At 40.4% G+C, this 20667-nt stretch overlaps 2 protein-coding genes across 2 annotated transcripts in view; both read right to left on the bottom strand.

Annotated features, from left to right (window-relative positions):
• NUP210L (nucleoporin 210 like) overlaps positions 1 to 20667 on the bottom strand; it is a 54971-nt gene that overhangs the window by 22546 nt on the left and 11758 nt on the right. Inside the window, exons 9-21 of the mRNA XM_080649393.1 lie at positions 19982 to 20119; positions 18908 to 19063; positions 17404 to 17602; positions 16675 to 16820; positions 12644 to 12865; positions 10698 to 10871; positions 9503 to 9695; positions 4473 to 4558; positions 3892 to 3996; positions 3498 to 3599; positions 1689 to 1817; positions 747 to 874; positions 32 to 164 (exon numbers count right to left, since the gene is read on the bottom strand). Of these exons, the coding sequence (XP_080505519.1) occupies positions 32 to 164; positions 747 to 874; positions 1689 to 1817; positions 3498 to 3599; positions 3892 to 3996; positions 4473 to 4558; positions 9503 to 9695; positions 10698 to 10871; positions 12644 to 12865; positions 16675 to 16820; positions 17404 to 17602; positions 18908 to 19063; positions 19982 to 20119 (1911 nt within the window). The remainder of the gene's footprint in view (positions 1 to 31; positions 165 to 746; positions 875 to 1688; positions 1818 to 3497; positions 3600 to 3891; positions 3997 to 4472; positions 4559 to 9502; positions 9696 to 10697; positions 10872 to 12643; positions 12866 to 16674; positions 16821 to 17403; positions 17603 to 18907; positions 19064 to 19981; positions 20120 to 20667) is intronic.
• LOC308237409 (large ribosomal subunit protein eL42) lies at positions 14178 to 14568 on the bottom strand. Its single transcript, XM_080648078.1, has one exon. It carries the CDS (start codon positions 14545 to 14547, stop codon positions 14227 to 14229), a length of 321 nt encoding a protein of 106 aa, XP_080504204.1. The 5' UTR covers positions 14548 to 14568; the 3' UTR covers positions 14178 to 14226.

Below are 20667 nucleotides of genomic sequence, written 5' to 3'. Positions count from 1 at the left end.
GTATCAATATTGAATGAGGTAATTTTCTTACTTCAATTTGCCGAGGAGCTGATGTGAATTTTCTCCCCATCTTGTCCCTAGCAATAGCCACAAGTGTCGTTTGCCCAACAGTGACAGCTCGAAGGATATAATTTTCAGAGTATTTGTCCTGTTCCTCCATTAGCCTGCAAAGACCCATGTATTTTTAGATGAGAAAGATTTGGTTTTAAGAGTGGCCAGTTATGCATCTTTCTAAATCTGCTTAACATTTTCTGCTCATTTTAACTCTGGTTAGAGGGAACTGCCAGAAAATAAATTTCCAAAGTCAAGACCCAGTTCATGGCCATGGCAGGAATCTCCTGAAGGCAAAAAACTTGTTCTAAGGCGCCAAAGGAATAGAGCAATATAAACATAGACTGGCAAAACTGCAAATACTAAACTGCCTTGGAATACCTGCAATTCCCCTTTCACAGGCGGGTATACTAGTGACTCTGCTTCTAAATAGATTTTTGAAGGTCCTCTATATAGAAGCACTCCAAAAGGATATCACCCCGGGAGAAGTATCATGAAATGGAAAAATGAATGAGACTCATGATTTTAGCCCTCAAACAAGACATCTGAATATGGGCAGAGAGTAAGGGCCGAAAGGTACTGTGACAAAAAGGGAAAGAGGAACATCTAAAATAACCATGGGTTACCAGGTTACCGGGAAGAAGAGTGTCAAGACGTGAAGCATGGGGAGGAAGAATTATTGAAACGGTACTCACGTCAGGGTGACAATGGCAGACGCCAGCTGCAGTTTGAGCTCCATGTTTCTGAAGTATTTATTTCGGAATGGGCGTTTGGAAGAGCCAAGAACCCTCACAGTTACTAACACATTTTTACCTATTTCAACCTAGTAGTTTTGAAAAAGAGGTAATTTTAGTAGAGGTGTCTCATTCATCAAGGACAGTCTAAATCTTAGAGAGGACAAACTTTTCCTGCTAAATGTTCCTGGTCAGCCTTTGTTCAAACAAGATTAATCTATGTATACTGTATTTATCTTCACCATGTTTATTTTTATTTAATTGTTTTTTTAAATCCTCACCTGGGGATATGTCTTTTTATTGATTTTTAAGAGAGAGAGGAAGGAGAGAGAGAGAGAGAGAGAGAGAGAGAGAGAGAGAGAGAGAGAGAGAGAGAAGGAGAAGAGAGAAATATTGATCAGTTGCCTCCTGACCAGGGATTGAACCTGTGGATATGTGCCCTGACCAGGAATCAAGCCTGCAACATTTTGATGTATAGGACAACACTCCAACTAACCACCTGACCAGGTCCTATCTTTACCATGTTTAATGTTGGAATGTTGTTCTTTTTAAAAAAAATACATTTTATTGATTTTTTATAGAGAAGAAGGGAGAGGGATAGAGAGTTAGAAACATCGATCAGCTGCCTCCTGCACACCCCCTACTGGGGATGTGCCCACAACCAAGGTACATGCCCTTGACCAGAATCGAACCCGGGACCCTTCAGTCCACAGGCCAACCCTCTATTCACTGAACCAAACTGGTCAGGGCGGAATGTTGTTCTTTAAGGGCAGCTTTTACAATAGCATTACCAAAAGTCCTGGTATATACACACACAGTAGTTGAGCAGAGACTATATTAAGGGATGTTTGGGAATGAAAATGAAGCCTGTTTCATTTATGAGATAAAGCACATATTTCTCACCTTATCAATCAGATCAAGCTCCAGCTCTTGTATGTCTGACACCCTGAGGTGGGCCAGTGCTGGACCCAAGAAAGCCAAGCATAGATCATAGACCTCCAAGGTGAGAAATCCAGGATGTATTGGAACCAACTAGAAGAAAGAAGATGGTAGGTGGGTAAAGAAGCAAACATGATCCAAACATAATTATGGCAACTATTTCTTTTTTTGAAAGATTTTAAATTGAATTTGAGAGAGAGAGAAAGGGAGAGGGAGAGAGAGAGAGAAACATTGATGTGATAGTGAAACATCGATTGGCTGCCCCCTGCACACCCCCTAACATGGATCGAGCATGTGCCCTGATTGGAAATTGAACCGGCAACCTCTTGGTGCATGGGACAATGCCCAACCCACTGAGCCACAATGACCACGGCATCATGGTAACTATTTTCATCGAAAGCAGAAAATATAATACCTTAATTTTCTTTGTGATGGGAACTTTGAGAGGTCATATTACATGTTTCAGACATAGCACAATATATACACTTAATGTGATCTTTCAGTTAATGGCAAAATATGGACCCTTAACAATTATTAACTGATAAAAAGCAGAATTTAAGTTGATTAAATTCAAGCAGAATCCAACATACAGGTCCAGCCTCTTAATTATGAACAGGAAAAGGACTTTATGATGCAAGTCAAGACCATGTATGTTGCAGTTGTCAGTGAGGGAGAAAGCACTGGGCAGACGGATCCTTTGTCTTTCCTTCTTTACTACAGCATGTTTTCACATCTTCTGCCTGCACATGGCGCCTCAATCTCCACTTTTAATGACAAACATTATGACTAAAGTATGTTAAATTCTTTTGAGCTCTTAGAAGGAAAGAAAATATAAGCATATGTTAATGTAAGGTATTACCCTTTTTTTAAAATCCTCACCTGAGGATATTTTTCCATTGCTTTTTAGAGAGTGGGAGAGAGAGGGAGACAGAGAGAATATCGGTATGAGAGAAACACATCGATTGGTTGCCTCCTGCACGAGACCCTACCAGGGCCTGGTCCATGGAGGAGCCTGCAGCCAAGGTATGTGCCCTGGACCAGAAGTGAATCTGGGACCCTTTGGTCCAGAGGTCCCTTTGGTCCGCAGGTTGACTCTCTAGCCACTGAGCCAAACCAGCTAGGGCAATATAAAGTATTATTTTTCTTATAAGTCAACTAAAAGCAAATCCCTTGGCATACTGGCTATGAAGTCAGCTTCAAATCTTGAGTTGTTATATCCTGTGTAAAAGCACCTATACTCTCCCTAACCAGTTTGACTCAGTGGATAGAGCATCGGCCTGCGGACTGAAAGGTCCCAGGTTCGATTCCAGTCAAGGGCATGTACCTTGGTTGCGGGCACATCCCCAGTGGGAGGTATGCAGGAGGCAGCTGATCGATTGTTTCTCTTTCATCCATGTTTCTAATTCTCCCTCTCCCTTCCTCTCTGTAAAAAATCAATAAAATATATTTTTTTAAAAAGCACCTATACTCAGGTTATATGGTTAATAGTATATCTAACTACCCATTTATAAAAATTATCCTTCTTTTAATGGAAATCTTATAAATATAATGTCTCAGCTCAACCAGAACCAACAATTGTCCAGTATTGGAGCTAGTTAAAAAAATAAAACAACCCTCATTTTTTGGCTGAAGAGTCTATATAGGTTAAAAAAAGAAAAAGAAACATGTTATTTTTGTAACTGGTTTGAAACACACAATGGAATTTTTCCAATCATTCTCCTAAGAGCGGCTCTGGCCTGAGACCATCAGTCTGGGAATGTCTCTAGCACTCACCTGCACAGAGCTTTCTGCTTCCATGTAAGTGATGGTGACAATGTTCTGCTCACTGCTGTTGACTGAAAAATAACCAGACCCTTCCACAAGGCTAAATATTTCCTATGGAAAAATCAGGCAAACAATATTCCATTCCCTTTGGTTTATAAAATAATACAAAGAAAATAGCTTCTATCTACCTAAGAAAGAATATGGGATTAATGGGCCAAAAACAAAATAAGAATATTAAAGTATAACTCCTAAGGATATTGTAGTTAATTACGATATATGTGTATGTATAGCCATGATTTTAAACACGTAAGTGAGCTTTTTTATTGTTATACTGTTAACCTTAATAACCTAGTACTCTCCCATCCAATGTGATTCCAAGTAACTCGACCAATACAGCTTCTACCTTCACATCTGGATGGTTGTAGATGGTGGCATTCTCAGGCAACACAGTTACATCATCCACCAGGAGCAGCTCCACGGCTGCAGATCTGGGCAAGTTGGAAAGTACCTAGAAATGTAATAAGAGCCACAAAGGTGAATATAAACTCTTGATTCCTCAACTCAGTGAAAAAGGATCCCAGTACTCTCTTTCAAGTGCCAAAGATAACAGAAGCATAGAGGTACATACACAGTTCCCAGATTTATATCAGTTACACACAACTTTTTTGTAAAAATATATTTTATTGATTTTTTTAAAATATATTTTTATTGATTTTTTACAGAGAGGAAAAGAGAGGGATAGAGAGTTAGAAACATTGATGAGAGAGAGACATCAATCAGCTGCCTCTTGCACGCCCCCTACTGGGGATGTGCCCGCAACCCAGGTACATGCCCTTGACCGGAATCGAACCTGGGACCCTTCAGTCCCCAGGCTGACGCTCTATCCACTGAGCCATACCAGTCAGGGCTACATACAACTTTTAAAGAAGAACCTGAAATTTCAGTTATTTAATTTATATTTCTTATATAACAATCTCCACTTACCTTTGAACTTTTCTCTGAATAGCCTACAAAATTGACTCCGATGAGTACAGTCCCTTTTATATGATGTACTTTAAGGATCTGATGACCTAGAGATGTGCAGAAAAATATTCCGTGAGACAATAACATGTAGAATACAAAAGCACCTCCAGAAAACCAAACTCTACCCTAATTTATTTCAAACAGTGTTTTGTTGCTGGGAGAAAAAAAAAACACAGAATGGGGAAACACACAAGAATCAGAAAACTGGGTTTTGTGTTGAATCTGCCACTATATTCCTATGTGACCCTGGGCAACCACTTAATTTCTCAGTTCCTTTATTAAATGAGGAATTAGGCCAGGCAAAATCGAAAATTCTTTCCAGCTCTGATGGTCTGTGAGTACAAAAATAGGCTGACAACAATGTAGGAGAAAAATTTTGTTTGATTTAAAAGTGGAATTGAGCCCCGCTGGTATGGCTCAGTGGTTGAGCATTGACCCGTGCACCAGGAGGTCGCAGGTTTGACTCCCTGTCAGGGCACATGACCGGGCTTGATCCCCAGCAGGGGGCGTGCCGGAGGCAGCCGATTGATGCTGATGTTTCTCATAGACGTTTCTCTCTCTCTCTCCCTCCCCCTCTCTAAAATCAATAATAAAAACAGTAAAAATGGAAGTGAGAAATAAAGTGGGACCTGAAACTCTTTTAAACTGTTTTGTATATATAATGTCATGTCAATCGCTTACTCAAAAATTTAACATAGCTATTTCTTATTAGAACAATTCAAACTCCTTAAACTAGTTTTAAAGCCTTCTATAATCTGACCCTGCTTTATTTTTGCTTTCCTTTTTTTTAAAAAAAAATTAACTAACACGAATCTGCCACTTTATGTAGGACAATTATTTTATTCTCAATTCATGATCATCATTCCTAAATCTGTGAAGCACTTTCTGATGATGTTACATTCATTCATTCAGCAAAGATTTACTGAAGGCCTGCTAAATGCTACATAGAATGCCAGGTAATTAAGATACAGAGATGAAGAAAGCAACACAATCTTTGCCTTCCAAGAAACTTACGGCTTAGAAGGGCAACTGAGAGGGAAGCCAACCACTGCCATACAGTGTGGTAAGTGCTATTATAGAAGTATGGACAGAGCACACGTATATAGAACACAGAACAGCATAAAGAAGAAATATTTTCTTTAGATTGGGAATATAGAGGAAGAGAAAACTCCTAGATTACGAGAGGAAGATGCTAGCCCAGTGAAGATGCGAGAAAAGAGAACATACGACATATACAAAGGAAAGCGGTATGAGAAGGCTTGTCATGGTTAAGAATCCAAAGTTGTTGCCAAAACCGGTTTGGCTCAGTGGATAGAGCGTCAGCCTGTGGACTGAAGGGTCCCAGGTTCGATTCCGGTCAAGGGCATGTAACTTGGTTGCGGGCACATCCCCAGTAGGAGGTGTGCAGGAGGCAGCTGATCGATGTTTCTCTCCCATCGATGTTTCTGACTATCACTCTTCCTTCCTCTGTAAAAAATCAATAAAATATATTTAAAAAAAAAAAGAATCCAAAGTTGTTGAATATGAAAAAGATGAAGAGTCTATGTGGATGGTAATAAGTGAAGCCAAAGTAGGCAGGAGTCAATATATTAAACTGCAACATTTGAATTTTATCCTGAAATACTAGTACACGGGGAGTCCCTGAAGGCAATACGGTGACAGCATAGTCAGTGGTCAAGAGCATAGGCTGCTCCTGGCCGGTATGGCTCAGTAGGATGAAGTGTCATCTTTTACACTTCGATTCCCAGTCAGGACACCTACCTAGGTTGCAGGTTTAATACCGGGTCAGGGTACACTGAGGAGGCAACTGATTTATGCTTTTCTCTCTCTTTCTCTCTTTCCCTTCCCCTCTCTCTAAAATCAATAAACATATCCTCGGGTGAGGATTAAAAATAAAAAGAGTACAAGTTTTGATGTCAGAGAGCTTATTGCAGGCGTCCTCAAACTACGGCCCACGGGCCACATGCGGCCCGCCAAGGACGTTTATCTGGCCCGCTGGGTGCCGCTGCCTGTCCTGCTTAGCAGCCGACTCGTCCCGGGCCCGCAGTGCGCATAGGAATTTGTTCATAGTTTTTTTTTTAAACTATAGTCCGGCCCTCCAATGGTCTGAGGGACAGTGAACTGGCCCCCTGTTTAAAAAGTTTGAGGACCCCTGGCTTATTGCTTCACCTACTTACTGTTATAATCCCAGGGCCTAATACTGTGCCTAGAATATAGGAAGAATGCAATAAATGTTTGATGAATGAATAAACTTAAAAAATCGGGGTTATAATGCCAGTCTCTCATGGTTGTTATGAGGATTACTTGAGAAAATGTATATAAAGTAGTTAGTGCTATACCTGGCATTTCAGAAGAGCTCAGTAAACAGTAGCCAAAAAAAAGAATTTTAGCCCTAACCGGGGTGACTCAGTGGATAGAGTGTCAGCCTGCAGACTGAAAGGTCCCAGGTTCGATTCCGGTCAAGGGCATGTACCTTGGTTGCGGGCACATTCCCAGTAGGGAGTGTGCAGGAGGCAGCTGATCGATGTTTCTCTCTCATCGATGTTTCTAACTCTCTGTCCCTCTCCCTTCCTCTCTGTAAAAAAACAATAAAAAATATTTTTTTTTAAAAGAATTTTAAGAGGGAGATCCAGATTTGTTTTCTTTTCTTTTTTTTTTTTTTTAAAGAAAGCACATTTAAAAAAATGTTTTTATTGATTTTTAGAGAGAAGAAGGGAGAGGGAGGAAGAGAGAGCAGCATTGGTGTGAGGGAGAAACAGCTATCAGTTGCTTCCTGCACGTACCCCGACTGGGGGTTGAACCCACAACCTGGGCATATGCCCTGACCAGAGATCAAACTGGTGACCTTTTGGTGCACGGAACAACACTCAACCAACAGAGCCACACCGGCTAGAGCTAGATTTGCATTTTAGAAAGATCATTCTGGACAGTAATGTGGAGGATAGGTCTGAGAGTAGCAGTACCAAACGAGATCACTTGGGAGGTCACCGTGGTGATGCAGGATAGAGGTGATAAGGACATCAATGATGAAGTTAGAGAGGAAGGGATGAAACAAAAAAATATTTAGAAGGTAACAATGATGGCATTTGGTAATTGATTGTTATAGGGTATACGGGACATCTCTTTCTTCTCTACCACTTTTTACACTAATTGTATCATACTATTAGTGTTATAGTATTATCTACATATTTGTTTTTGTTTTTGTTTCTTTTTTTGTTGTTGTTGTTTATATCTACATATTTTTAAAAATATATTTCTTTATTGATTTCAGAGAGAAAGGGAGAGGGAGAGAGAGATAGAAACATCAATGATGAAAGAGAATCATTGATCTGCTGCCTCCTGCTCGCCCCCTATTGGGCGAGCCCGCAACCCCAGGCATGTGCCCTTGGCCGGAATTGAATCAGGGACCCTTCAGTCTGCAGGCCAATGCTCTATCCACTGAGCCAAACCGGCTAGGGCTATCTACATATTAATATCATGTTGTATTCTTTACCTAAGCTTTTAAACTTGTTCTGAATGTAAGCTCCTCTGGGTAAGTAAAGGCTAAATCTCATTTCCCCTTCTCTGGTGTTTCTTATTCCACTGAATGCTTACACCATCCATCCAAATGCTCATGCCAGAAACCTGAAAGTTACCCTTTTGTACCACTGTCTTCTTCCTTTTGGGGATTTATTTTATTTTATTATTCTTTAATCCTTACCGGAGGATATTTTTCCATGGATTTTTAGAGAGAGTGGAAGAGAGAGGGAAAGACAGAGAGAAGCACATCGATTGGTTGCTTCCTGCTGGAGCCCCAACCAGGGCCTGGTCCAGGGAGAAGCCTGAAACCGAGGTACGTGCCCTTGAGTGGAATCGAACCTGGGATCTTTCAGTCCGCAGGCTGATGCTCTCTCTACTGAGCCAAACCAGCTAGGGCTGGGATTGATTTTAGGTAGATTGTTATATTAATTGCCTGCAGTGAATCTTGCCTGCTGGTTTCCATATCCTTGAATGCTCCTCACCCACCCTGACTCTGTTTTTGGCCCAGGGGCTTGCTTTGGTGAATGGGCCATCAGATACAAGCAGAGGCTCGATGAGAGACTGCACATGAGGTCTTGTTGCCCCCTTAGGACCTTGTCTTGTACCTCATCTAGTGCCTCTTTAAGTCAGTCTCACTCACCTTATTCAGCTTATTCTTTCTATTTCCTCTTTTCAACATTCCTTAAGCTCTCAGCATGTTACTTTCTCAAGGTAGCCTGTTCTAAACTAGGTTAGCTTCTCCTGTTATAAGCTCTTAAAGCACCCCATATTTGCCCTTCAAACACATAACACAAATATAATGTTTAAAGTCTGGCTTCACCAACTAGACTGTAATTCTATGAAGGCAGAGGCTGGGACTGCTTCATTTACCACTATATCTCCAAGTGCCTAGCACATGGTCTTACATGTAATAGCCATTCAGTACATATTGGCTGACAAATGAATAATATTTCCATAATCTTAGGCAAATAATAGGCAATCAATACATTTTAAAATTAATTTAACTTTATGTTCTTGTGAGAAATATTGCACCCTAGACCACAGTTTGTCAAAAAAGGAAATTTAACTTTACGTTGTTAAAAAAATGCAATGATTAAAGATGAAAGTTGAGCCCTGGCTGGTGTGCTAAATGGTTAGAGCATTGGCCCGTGGCCCAAAGAGTCACAGGTTCGATTCCCAGCCAAGGGCATATACCTGGGTTGCAGATTTGATCCCTGACCCCAGTCAGGTCATGTGCAGGAGGCAACCAATCAATGTGTCCCTCTCACATAGATCTTTCTCTCTTTCTCCCTGCCCTCCCTTCCACTCTCTCTAAAATCAATGGGAAAATATCCTGGGGTGAGGAATAACAAAATAAAAGGAAAGAAAGTTGAGATATGACAAAATCTGAAACAAACCACCACCCACAAGGAAATATTTAATGCAGAACCATTTAGCAGGTATATGAAAACGTTCATAAATTTTCACAATACCATGCAATCGGGTCTGCCCACTGCCATCATCCTTTGCTACCATCTCTACTGAATTATAATTTTCGAAATGAGCCAGTGTTTCATTTGAGGATTTCCATTCTAGCATTAGTGAACTGAAATTATCAAACTTTCTTTTGTGCTGATCAAACACTGACAGTTCCAGAACTGTGTCCCTTAGGCTTGATACAGGAATCTGCATTAAAATAAGAAGAACAGAACACAACAACTTCTTAAGAGGCTTGGTAAGATAACCCTGAAGCTAGGGATCATGTTTTCTCCCAATTTTATTCTTTGACAATTTTCAAACCTCCAGGTATGTTGAAAGAATGAATACCTACACATACTTCATGTGGAGTCACCATTTGCTTTCTTTCTCTCCCTCTACTTTCTCACCCTCCATGTGTATCTTTTTAAAAAATAGCTATTTATTTTTTTCCACCACTATTTATCCCTCTATACCAGCTGTGGGCAAACTACGGCCCGCGGGCCGGATCTGGCCCGTTCGGCTGTTCTATCCGGCCCGCGGAGCCGAAAGAGCAGAGGGTTCTCATGCTCTCCCCTCCGCTCCTTTACTTTGAATTTATATTAGTTCACACAAACACTCCATCCATGCATTTGTTCCGACCCTCCGGTCCAGTTTAAGAACCCATTGTGGCCCTCGAGTCAAAAAGTTTGCCCACCCCTGCTCTATACCCTTCTCCTCCTTCTTTTTTTTTTTCTTTTTCTTTTTTGCAAAATTATGTAGGCATCATGGCACTTTACCCCTAAATATTTCCACATGCATTTCCTAAGAATAAGAACATTCTACTAACTTGCCTGCCTACCAACTTGTTATTGCATATCATTATTCTTCATGATGGGATTTGGAATAGAGGTAAATTGTGTTACTTATTGATAATGCTAATAAAAGATTTGGTAGGGAAGGAAATTAGCAAAACTATTTGGAAGTTATTTAGAGAAGTTATTGTCTATTGCCAATAATTACAAGCTGGCTAGGTACTATAAGCACTAGGTACTGAGCGTCATCCAGTGTAGCCAATTCTAACCTCGTTCAATAACTTCTCAGATACTATCAGAGAATTAATAACAAATAAAACAATTGCCTTAACTTTAATACTACAGAAGATTATTCCAGACATTTACCTCTAGAGCATGGGAGACGAAGTACCACGCCCGCTGGAAATACTCTACTCACCAGTTGTTTGTTGTGCTGTGGCAGAGGACATGGCTGGGCGCCAGGGGGCACCGTGTACACTGGGGTTACTGACATGCTGGCAGGGTGGGCACATACGAAGTGTACCTGCACAGCCTCTACAGCTGGGCTAGGGTTCAGGACCGCGGGGTGATTTCCAATTCGAAATGTCAGAACCTTTAAGGAAACACCAGAGCAGCAGTAATTGTGCGTAGACACTTGATGTCAGCTGTGTCCATCTACAGGTGTTAAAATTATTCAAATTCTGGTATAGAGCTCTTAGGACATTATAATCAGGCAAATTCCTTAAAAGACATTATAATTCTTAATTGTCTGTGCTAGTGCTAAGAGAAACAAGGGTATTATGGAAATTTGAAAACAAAAGGCCCATTAAAAAAATATAACTGGCCCTAGCTGGTTTGGCTCAGTGGATAGAGCGTCGGCCAGCGGACTGAAGGGTCCCGGGTTCGATTCCGGTCAAGGGCATGTACCTTGGTTGCGGGCACATCCCCAGTGGGAGGAGTGCAGGAGGCAGCTGATCGATGTTTCTCTCTCATCGCTGTTTCTAACTCTCTATCCCTCTCCCTTCCTCTCTGTAAAATATCAATAAAATATATTTTAAAATAAATAAATAAATAAATAAATAAATATAACTGACCAATTGCTTCAGTTTTTTTCTCCACCAAATCTTTTTTTTTAAATATATTTTATTGATATTTTACAGAGAGGAAGGGAGAGGGATAGAGAGCTAGAAACATCGATGAGAGAGAAACATCGATCAGCTGCCTCCTGCACACCCCCCACTGGGGATGTGCCCGCAACCAAGGTACATGCCCTTGACCGGAATCGAACCCGGGACCCTTCAGTCCGCAGGCCGACGCTCTATCCACTGAGCCAAGCCAGTTTCGGCTCCACCAAATCTTTTGTTACCAGTTGGTAGAGTAGAAAAACTGATTTCGCCCTGACCGGTTTGGCTCAGTGGATAGAGCATCAGCCTGCGGACTGAGGGGTCCCAGTTTCGATGCTGGTCAAGGGCATGTACCTTGGTTGTGGGCACATCCCCAGTGGGGGATGTGCAGGAGGCAGCTGATCAATGTTTCTCTCTCATCAATGTTTCTAACTCTCTCTACCTCTCCCTTCCTCTCTGTAAAAAAATCAATAAAATATATTAAAAAAAAGAAATACTGATTTCTGTTTCAACTCGTCTCTGGTAGCAGTATGAATAACAGAATGTGGAAACAAAAAGAAGCTAGAGAGCTTCAAAAAGGGGTAATTAGGCCTGAAATTACTAACAGCTAGCCATATACACAATAGAGTTCACCAGAGATATTAAAAGAAGCTCGTTGGTTACAGCACAGTTCTTATGTTAAAACCCTACACTGACAGCCCTCTTAGGCAGGCTAGCTTGGCTGTGTTTTACACTGCATTCTCAACACGAGTCAAAATGTAAACCTTTGCTACTGGTTTTGATAGAAGCAGGCCACAGCTGTGGATGGATCCATCACTACTTCTAAAAATTATCAAGACTAATTCAACTAATGCAAGGTACTTGTTACTCTTATCAGCACAGAGCTGTTTCTTCAAAATTGCTAGCCCTAGATGACACTAAATTTTCCTTCCTCGCATTCTTTGGAGGTGAAAAACCGTATGTTCTCTAGTCTAGACAACAAGGAAATAAATTATAGTGATAAAGTAATTGAAATAAGCTCATTACTACAAAAAGATCTTGAACCTCTTAGTTAGTGAACCTCTCAGATGAGCAAATCAAAACCTTTGGGTATATTTAAAGGATAGTAAAGTTTAAGAAAAAGATCCTTTAATCAATAATTACAATTTTCCTATCTAGTCCATAACTAAATCCATTAGAATCTGAAAAGGAATGGCTAGATGTACAAAAGATTTGTAGTAGTATTGCTAAAAGAAATGTTAGAAAAAGGTCGTTTTCCTACTTGTTCTCCTAAATCCAGGCACAGGACCCGGTAGATATACTGGTTCTGTTTTCTCTTAGCTGGCAGCCGGACTTGCGTTATTTCAATTTTCTCTGTCTTCTCCGTGGTCAACTCCAAAAAGAATTGGGAGGGCTCCAGGATCCATGGACGAGGGCCCCCTTCAAATACCATTTCTTTCACAGAATTCCATGTCACCAGTGCCACTTCCACAGGGTTTACAGCCTGATGACATTTAAAGAAATTAATCCTTGAATGGTTAGGGAATTCAGCATTTTCTAAAGTAAAAAACTGGTTATTTTACTATGCTGAAATGACATCAGACTTAATTCCCAAACTAAGAAATAATACACAATGCCTCTTCACTTTGAATGCTTCTCATTCTCTGTACTAATTCTTTTTATTTAAAATATTTTTCTTTCATTTTCCTCTGTACTAATTTTTTTAACATTGGATTTAATTTATCTATCTATCATCTATCTATCTATCTATCTATCTATCTATCTATCTATCTATCTATCTCCTTAACCAAGAATATTTTTCCATTGATTTTTACAAAGAGTGGAAGAGAAAGGGAAAGACAGAGAGAAATATCAATATGAGAGAGACACATCGATTGGTTGCCTCCTGCAGGAGCCCCTACCAGGGCCCGGGCCAGGGAGGAGCCTGCAACCAAGGTATGTGCCCTTGACCGTGTCCTTGACCAGAATCAAACCTGGGACCCTTCAAATCTGTTTTTACCAGACTGATGCTCTATCCACTGAGCAAAACAGACTAGGGCCCTCTGTACCAATTTTTTTTTTTAAAGGCAGAAAGTTCACAAACACATAACATTAATCCTCTTTTTTTTTTTTTTAAATGGAATGAGTAACATTCTTTTTTTTAATACATTTTATTGATATTTTACAGAGAGGAAGGGAGAGGGATAGAGAGCTAGAAACATCGATGAGAGAGAAACATCGATCAGCTGCCTCCTGCACACCTCCCACCGGGGATGTGCCCGCAACCAATGTACATGCCCTTGACCGGAATCGAACCCGGGACCCTTCAGTCCGCAGGCCGACGCTCTATCCACTGAGCCAAACCGGTTTCGGCATTAATCCTCTTTTAAAATATATATATATATATACATATATTTCTTTATTGATTTCAGAGAGGAAGGAAGAGAGAGATAGAAACATCAATGATGAGAGAGAATCACTGATGGGCTGCCTCCTGCACACCCCCTACTGGGGATTGAGCCCGCAACCCCAGCATGTACCCTGGGCTGGAATTGAACCTGGGACCTTTCAGTCCGCAGGCGACGCTCTATTCACTGAACCAAACCGGCTAGGGCCCTCGGTACTAATTTTGATCCTATCATTCAAGCCTAACTCATGTGTCACCTGACTTATGTTTAATTATTCCAGACCACATCCACTTCTGCATCCTTTAAGCTCGTACTGTATTTATCTCTACCATTCATTTGTATACTTACTCATCTCCTAATGCTATTTATTTATTTATTTATTTATTTATTTATTTATTTATTTTGAAGTGAACATATCAAGATTTTATTGTCATATAATAAAACAAAATATGACGCTCTAGAACTGGATCACTTGACCCTTTCTCTTCTTATCTCCTCCCAGTTCAAAATGCTTGCATCTCTTAATAGCCAGCATTCTCTTAGATCTGCAGTTGGGCTCAACACATTCAAGCCTCAGCACAATCTTCTTTGTAGTTTTAGCCTTTTTTCGGAAAATAGGCTTAGTCTGCCCACCATAGCCACTTTGCTTCCTGTCATAACGCCGCTTTCCCTGCGCATACAGAGAATCCTTGCCTTTCTTGTACTGTGTTACTTTGTGGGGTTGATGCTTGCCACACTTCTTACAGAAAGTTCGGCGGGTTTTAGGAACGTTCACCATGTTTGTGAGCGCTATCAGCAGTGAAAGCCTAATGCTATTTAAATGTGTCAAATGCTTCATATGTATAAGTTTAATAACTCTAGTTAAGTTCTCTAGTTATGTAAACTTCTTCAGAGAAGAAATTATTTTATGTTCAAATTTAAAACAAGAATTTCTATTCCTGAGTGGAATTTATACAATGTTGTATACATAAATGTATTAAATAAATACTGAATAAGCATTTAAAATGGACATTTTACTAAACTATCAAAGGAAGTCTGCCCTAAAATATAAAAATAATACATCTACAAACTCATCCTATGTCTCATAGATTTCTCACCTAAGAGGTAGTCAAGACAGGTATTATTCATCCCCGTATACAGAGGAATTGTATCCCATTTATAGATGAGGAAATGGGTTTTAGGAGAACGAAGTATTCTCAAAGTGTAGGTTATTTTTGTATGGCACACAGTGTCTACAAGAGTGACTGAGTCACAAAATAAAGTACAGAGCTGGAGCAATCACTCTAAAAATGTAAGCAAATCATGCTTTAGTATTTCTTTCCTGAACAAGTCAGTCATATTTATTATCCATTACTATTAAAATGAAACATTCCTATGTCTGATGGTAGTGTTGTCTTAAATAATGTATACATATAATGCAATTCAACATGTATTCATTGCTGGCACACTGGGCGGTAGTAGTAGAAATAAGGTCCTGCATGTAAGTGTCTAATCACCGTTGCACACCTAAAACTAATACAATATTGTATGTTAACTACAATTTAAAAATTAAAAAAATAACATCCTGTCTACAGTGGAGCCCACGGTCTGGTAAAGACAGATTTGAAGTAGGTGAAGAGTATAGTGAGTGTCACCAAAAGCAAAGTACAGAGTGCCATACAAGCCTCTCGCAGAAAAGGATTCACTGAAGGCCGCCCAGAAAGCAAAACTAAAATTCTTCCTTTTCCTAATATATAGTCCAAGGCTAACCAGATCAGCTGAATTGGACAAATTGGGAACTATATCAGGCACCAAAACCTAACAGTGATCACAAACATGTATAAGGAAAGCACTAGGTGGAAAAAGAAAATCATCATGTTACTTCCTTTCCTTTAAGGTTAATTTTTATTCAGGGGAAATCTGATTTGTGGACACTCAATAAATATGAAATAAGGCTATAGGTAATGATAAAAGCAAGAAGAAAAAAAACACGAGTGAAGTGACAGTGAACCACAGTTAAGCACTTTCACTTAGGCCATTAACTAAGAGAACAAATGAAATATGCTCATATGTTTAATACGTATGTAGAATGTGCAATGAGGCCAACTTAAAAATGCAAATTTTAATGAGTAAGTTATCTTTTTAAAATTAGTAACTTAAGTGCTCTCCCTCCTGAGAACATGCCCATGCCTTTCTTCCCTCTCAGGCGTGCATCTCCTAAACTTTAAGGTCCCCATGAGACTGGCAAGCAGGGAAGCACTGCTCATCCTGGACTAACCACCTGAACCTGTCTCCGAGGCCCCCTTTTCTCTGACTTTCCAGTGAGCTTCTGTTGCTTCCTCTATCCCAGGCCTGTCCATGTTCCACTGTCCCCAGCTTTAAAATAAATATACTCTGAAAAATAAAAAAAGAATAACTTACCTTGCTTTTTTCATTAGTGTTAACTTTTTCCCTATGGGTGCCACCTTTATTTAAAAAAATTTTTTAATCCTCACCTGAGGATATTTTTTCCATTGCTTTTTAGGCGGGGCGGGGGGGGGGGGCGGGGCGGGGAAGAGAAACATCCATGTGAGAGAGATACATTGATTGGTTTCTCTATCTACTTTTATTCTAAACTACCTCGTCATAATGTACCAATTATAATGGACCAATCCTTAGAGCCCAAAATAAAATCTGTTGTATTAAAATCAGTGAGTACGCCCTGGCTGGTTTGGCTCAGTGGATGGAGCATTGGCCTGCGGACTGAAGGGTCCCAGGTTTGATTCCGGTCAAGAGCACATGCCCGGTTCCAGGATCGATCCCCAGTAGGGGGCGTGAAGGAGGCAGCCAATCAATGATTCTCTCTCATCATTGATGTTTCTATCTCTCTCACCTTCTCCCTTCCTCTCTGAAATCAATAAAAATATATTTTAAAAATATCTCTCACCTTTAGAGGTTCATAAGCAGCAAATGTGGCACTGCTTTCCATGTACTCTCCATGCTCAGTTACACTCACTGTTAACAGAGCATGACCCACAGATTTGGCTGCTATATGTATACTGGAACAGTGCTTTGGTCCAGGTCTTTGAACACCTGCAAATCAAACAGTATGACTTCAGTAGGGTAACAAGCATTCAGTTCTCAAGGAAATCAGTCTATAGAAATAAAAGAATCGCCCTGGCCGGTGTGGCTCAGTTGTTTGGGCGTCATTCCATGCACCCAAGGGCCTCGGGTTCCATTTCCATCTGGGCACATACCCAGGTTGCAGGCTTCATCCCCAGTAGGGGGCATTCAGGAGGCACTTACTACAAGGGCAGCAGAATAAACAAAAGTATTGTAGCCGAAACTGGTTTGGCTCAGTGGATAGAGCGTCAGCCTGTGGACTGAAAGGTCCCAGGTTCCATTCCGGTCAAGGGCATATACCTTGGTTGCGGGCACGTCCCCAGTAGGGGGTGTGCAGGAGGCAGCTGATCGATGTTTCTCTCTCTCATCGATGTTTCTAACTCTCTATCCCTCTCCCTTCCTCTCCGTGAAAAATCAATAAAATATATTTTTTTTAAAAAAAGTATTGTAAAGAAAGGTAATATGTGAATTTATAATATAATTTGTAGTTTCTGAATTGATTATTTGTCCTTTCATTCTAAGACAAAGAAAGAAGAAAATAAAAAGCTCTCACCTTCTTTGAAAAGCGTGAAGACTCCTTGCTTATCCATGTGTAGATCCAAGGGTAAAAGAGAGCAGTCAGAGAACGTGGTGGCCTCTCTGGTCTCCTTATTTCTGTGATACATCGCAATGGGGATTTCTATAAGCTGGCCAATCTCCACATCAGCACGATATGGTAACAGTTCAATTTTGTTCAGTTTCAGGACATATATCTAGAGGGAAAAAATTAATCATTCAAGAAAGTTATGTCAGCCCAGCCAGCGTGGCTCAGTGGTTGAGCATCGAGTTATGAACCAAAAGGTCATGGTTTGATTTCCAGTCAGCACACATGCCCAGGTTGTGGGCTTGGTCCCCGTGGGGGGCATGCAGGAGGCAGCCGATAGATGATTCTCTTTCATCACTGATGTTTCTATCTCTCTCTCTCTCTCCCTCTCTGAAATCAATAAAAATATATATTTAAAACAACAAAAATATTTTTTATTGGTTTACTATATGGCACTTTACAGAAAAAGTTTGCTCACTTCTGATATAGAGCAATTTCTCTTTCTTGATATCTTTAAAATTTTTTATTTATTTATTGATTTGAGAGAGAGAGAGAGAGAGAGGAAGGTGGGGAGAGAGAGAGAAAGAGAGAGGGAAACATCAATTTGCTGTTCTACTTATTTATGCATTCATTGGTTGATTCTTATATATTCTTTTATATGCCGACTGGGGATGGAATCCACAACCTTGGCATATTGGGACGATGCTCTAACTGAGCTACCGGGCAGGGCCATATCTTTTTTAAAATATCTTTTATTTTGTCTTTGCTATAGATTGCTTGTGACTCTCCCCACTCCCCATACTCCACCCCCCAATTCATATGTTGAAATCCCAACCCGCAAAGTGATGGTATTAGGAGATGAGGCCTTTGAGAGGTGCTTAGGTCATAAGGGTGTAGCCCTTATAAATGGGATTTGTGCCTTTATATTAAGAGACCCCCACAGAACTCCCTAGTCCCTTCCACCATGTGAGTTTACAGCAAAAAGACAGCCTTCTATGAACCAGACATTAAGTAACTGGCTATTAAGTGAAGCAGGATTCAATCCAGGTCTAAGAATATTTAAGAAATAATGTACTTCCAGAGTGAATTTGAGCATCATTTTTTTAAAAATATTTTTATTGATTTCAAGAGAGGAAGGGAGAGGGAGAGAGAGATAGAAACATCAATGATGAGAGAGAATCATTGATCGGCTGCCTCCTGCACGCCCCCTACTGGGGATCCAGCCCGAAACCTGGGCATGTGCCCTTGACCAGAATTGAACCCAGGACCCTTCAGTCCGCAAGCTGATGCTCTATCCACTGAGCCAAACTGGCTAGGGCAATCATCATTTTTTTAAATAGCCAATTTGGACTAGAAAAAAATTTAAATGTGTTACTGTACTTAAACTTAGACAGCAAAAAAAGAAAAGAGAAGAAATAAATTTAGGCAGTAGTATCTCAGGTGTAATAAGAAGATTCTTTGGAGAATTGTTTACCTTCATTTCTCCGTATCGAAAAGGATTTTGTACATCTCGGGCCACAACAGTACTGTTGCCTCTGACCTGACCAGCAGTCACCACTCCTTTTGTGGTTACCATGGCCACTGTTTCATTAGAAGAGGCCCAGGTGAAGTTGCCACTGCCACCCTGTACCTGTGAAAAAATACCACCTTATATTTAATTACTATAGGAGAAAAATGTAATTTACATGGAGGCATAAAATCTGGTAAAGTTTGAGAAATACTAAAAATATATAATGAATTATTTCTGGACACATGAGGAAACTGATGTTCTAGTACAGTGGTCGGCAAACTCATTAGTCAACAGAGCCAAATATCAACAGTACAACGATTGAAATTTCTTTTGAGAGCCGAAAACCGACTTCTGCACATGGGCCACGAAGTTTCAATCGCGCTGTATGTGCGCGCCCGCACGTGGTATTTTGTGGAAGAGCCACACTCAAGGGGCCAAAGAGCCGCATGTGGCTCGTGAGCCGCAGTTTGCCGACCACTGTTCTAGTAAAAAGGGGAAGATAAAATGCTAAAAGGAGATTATTAATGGCAGCGTCACAAAATGTCAAAAAGGGCACAAAGAAGCTTAATAAAACTGGTAAAACTCACAAGGAACCCGACTGGTGTGGTTCAGTGGTTGAGTGTTGACCCATGAACCAGGAGGTCATGGTTCGGTTCCAGGTCAGAGCACATGCCCGGTTTGCCAGCTTGATCCCCACTAGGGGGCATGCAGGAGGCAGCCAATTGATGCTTCTCTTTCATCTTTGATATTTCTCTCTCTCTCCTTCTCCCCTCATCTCTCTCTAAAATAACTAAAAACATATTTAGGAAAAAAAAAAAAACCTCACAAGGAAAGAATAAATGGAGGAGAGACAGAAAGTATACCGAGTTTTGTAAGGATGACAGTATTCAAGAGCATAATTTGGTTGACACCAAAAATCTGAGTTATAATATTAGGACTAGGGGGAAATGAATTTAACATTAGTTAAATTTCAATAAATTAAGCTATCAAAAAAACTGACTTATCTCTCTGTGAAACTCATTTTATGAGACAACATACCTGCACTTTATAACGATATAACATTCCCATAGGATGATGAGGAAATGCCAAGTAGTTGGGGGTAAGCTTGATGGGCAAATAAATCTTCACTTCTTGCTGATGTACAACTGGAAATTTTATAGGCTGAATATTTTTATTCTAGAGGAGCAGAAACAAGGTAGCAAAAGAGCTTTTATGAGGATTCTTCATATAATACACATTCATATTCAAAGCACCGGAACATGGTGTGCTAATGAATTACTCAGCCAGTTTCTATATTTAAAAGAAACACATGTCCCTATTCATTAAAGAAGCACAACGACTGTGGTTCATTAATAATGAAAGGAATTTTGCTAAACTCAAAATAAGTATCACAATCAGGGAGAGTAGTTGAAGTTTCCTGAAACAAAAGCTTTATCAACATAGGGAAGGAAATCATAATTTCAGAAAGAAAGACCCTTCAACACTCATCGTTAAGTACATGAACTCTAAAGACAAAGGGATATTATAAACTATTCATAAAAGAAAGAGAACATTTAAAGATGCTGGGGGGAGCCCGGCCGTGGCTCAGTGATTGAGCGCTGACCTCTGAACCAGGAGGTCATGGTTCAATTCCCAGTCAGGGCACATGCCCAGGTTGCAGGCTCGATATCCAGTAGGGGGCATGCAGGAGCAGACAATCAGTGATTCTCTCTCATCATTGATGT

This window comes from Plecotus auritus (genome assembly GCF_963455305.1).
Source record: "Plecotus auritus genome assembly, chromosome: 12".
Lineage (NCBI taxonomy): Eukaryota > Metazoa > Chordata > Mammalia > Chiroptera > Vespertilionidae > Plecotus > Plecotus auritus.
This window is presented reverse-complemented; position numbering and strand designations above follow the sequence as displayed.

Bases quoted from the DNA above. Each gene is read 5' to 3' on its own strand.
- LOC308237409 (XM_080648078.1), bottom strand. From the start codon at position 14,547: ATGGTGAACGTTCCTAAAACCCGCCGAACTTTCTGTAAGAAGTGTGGC.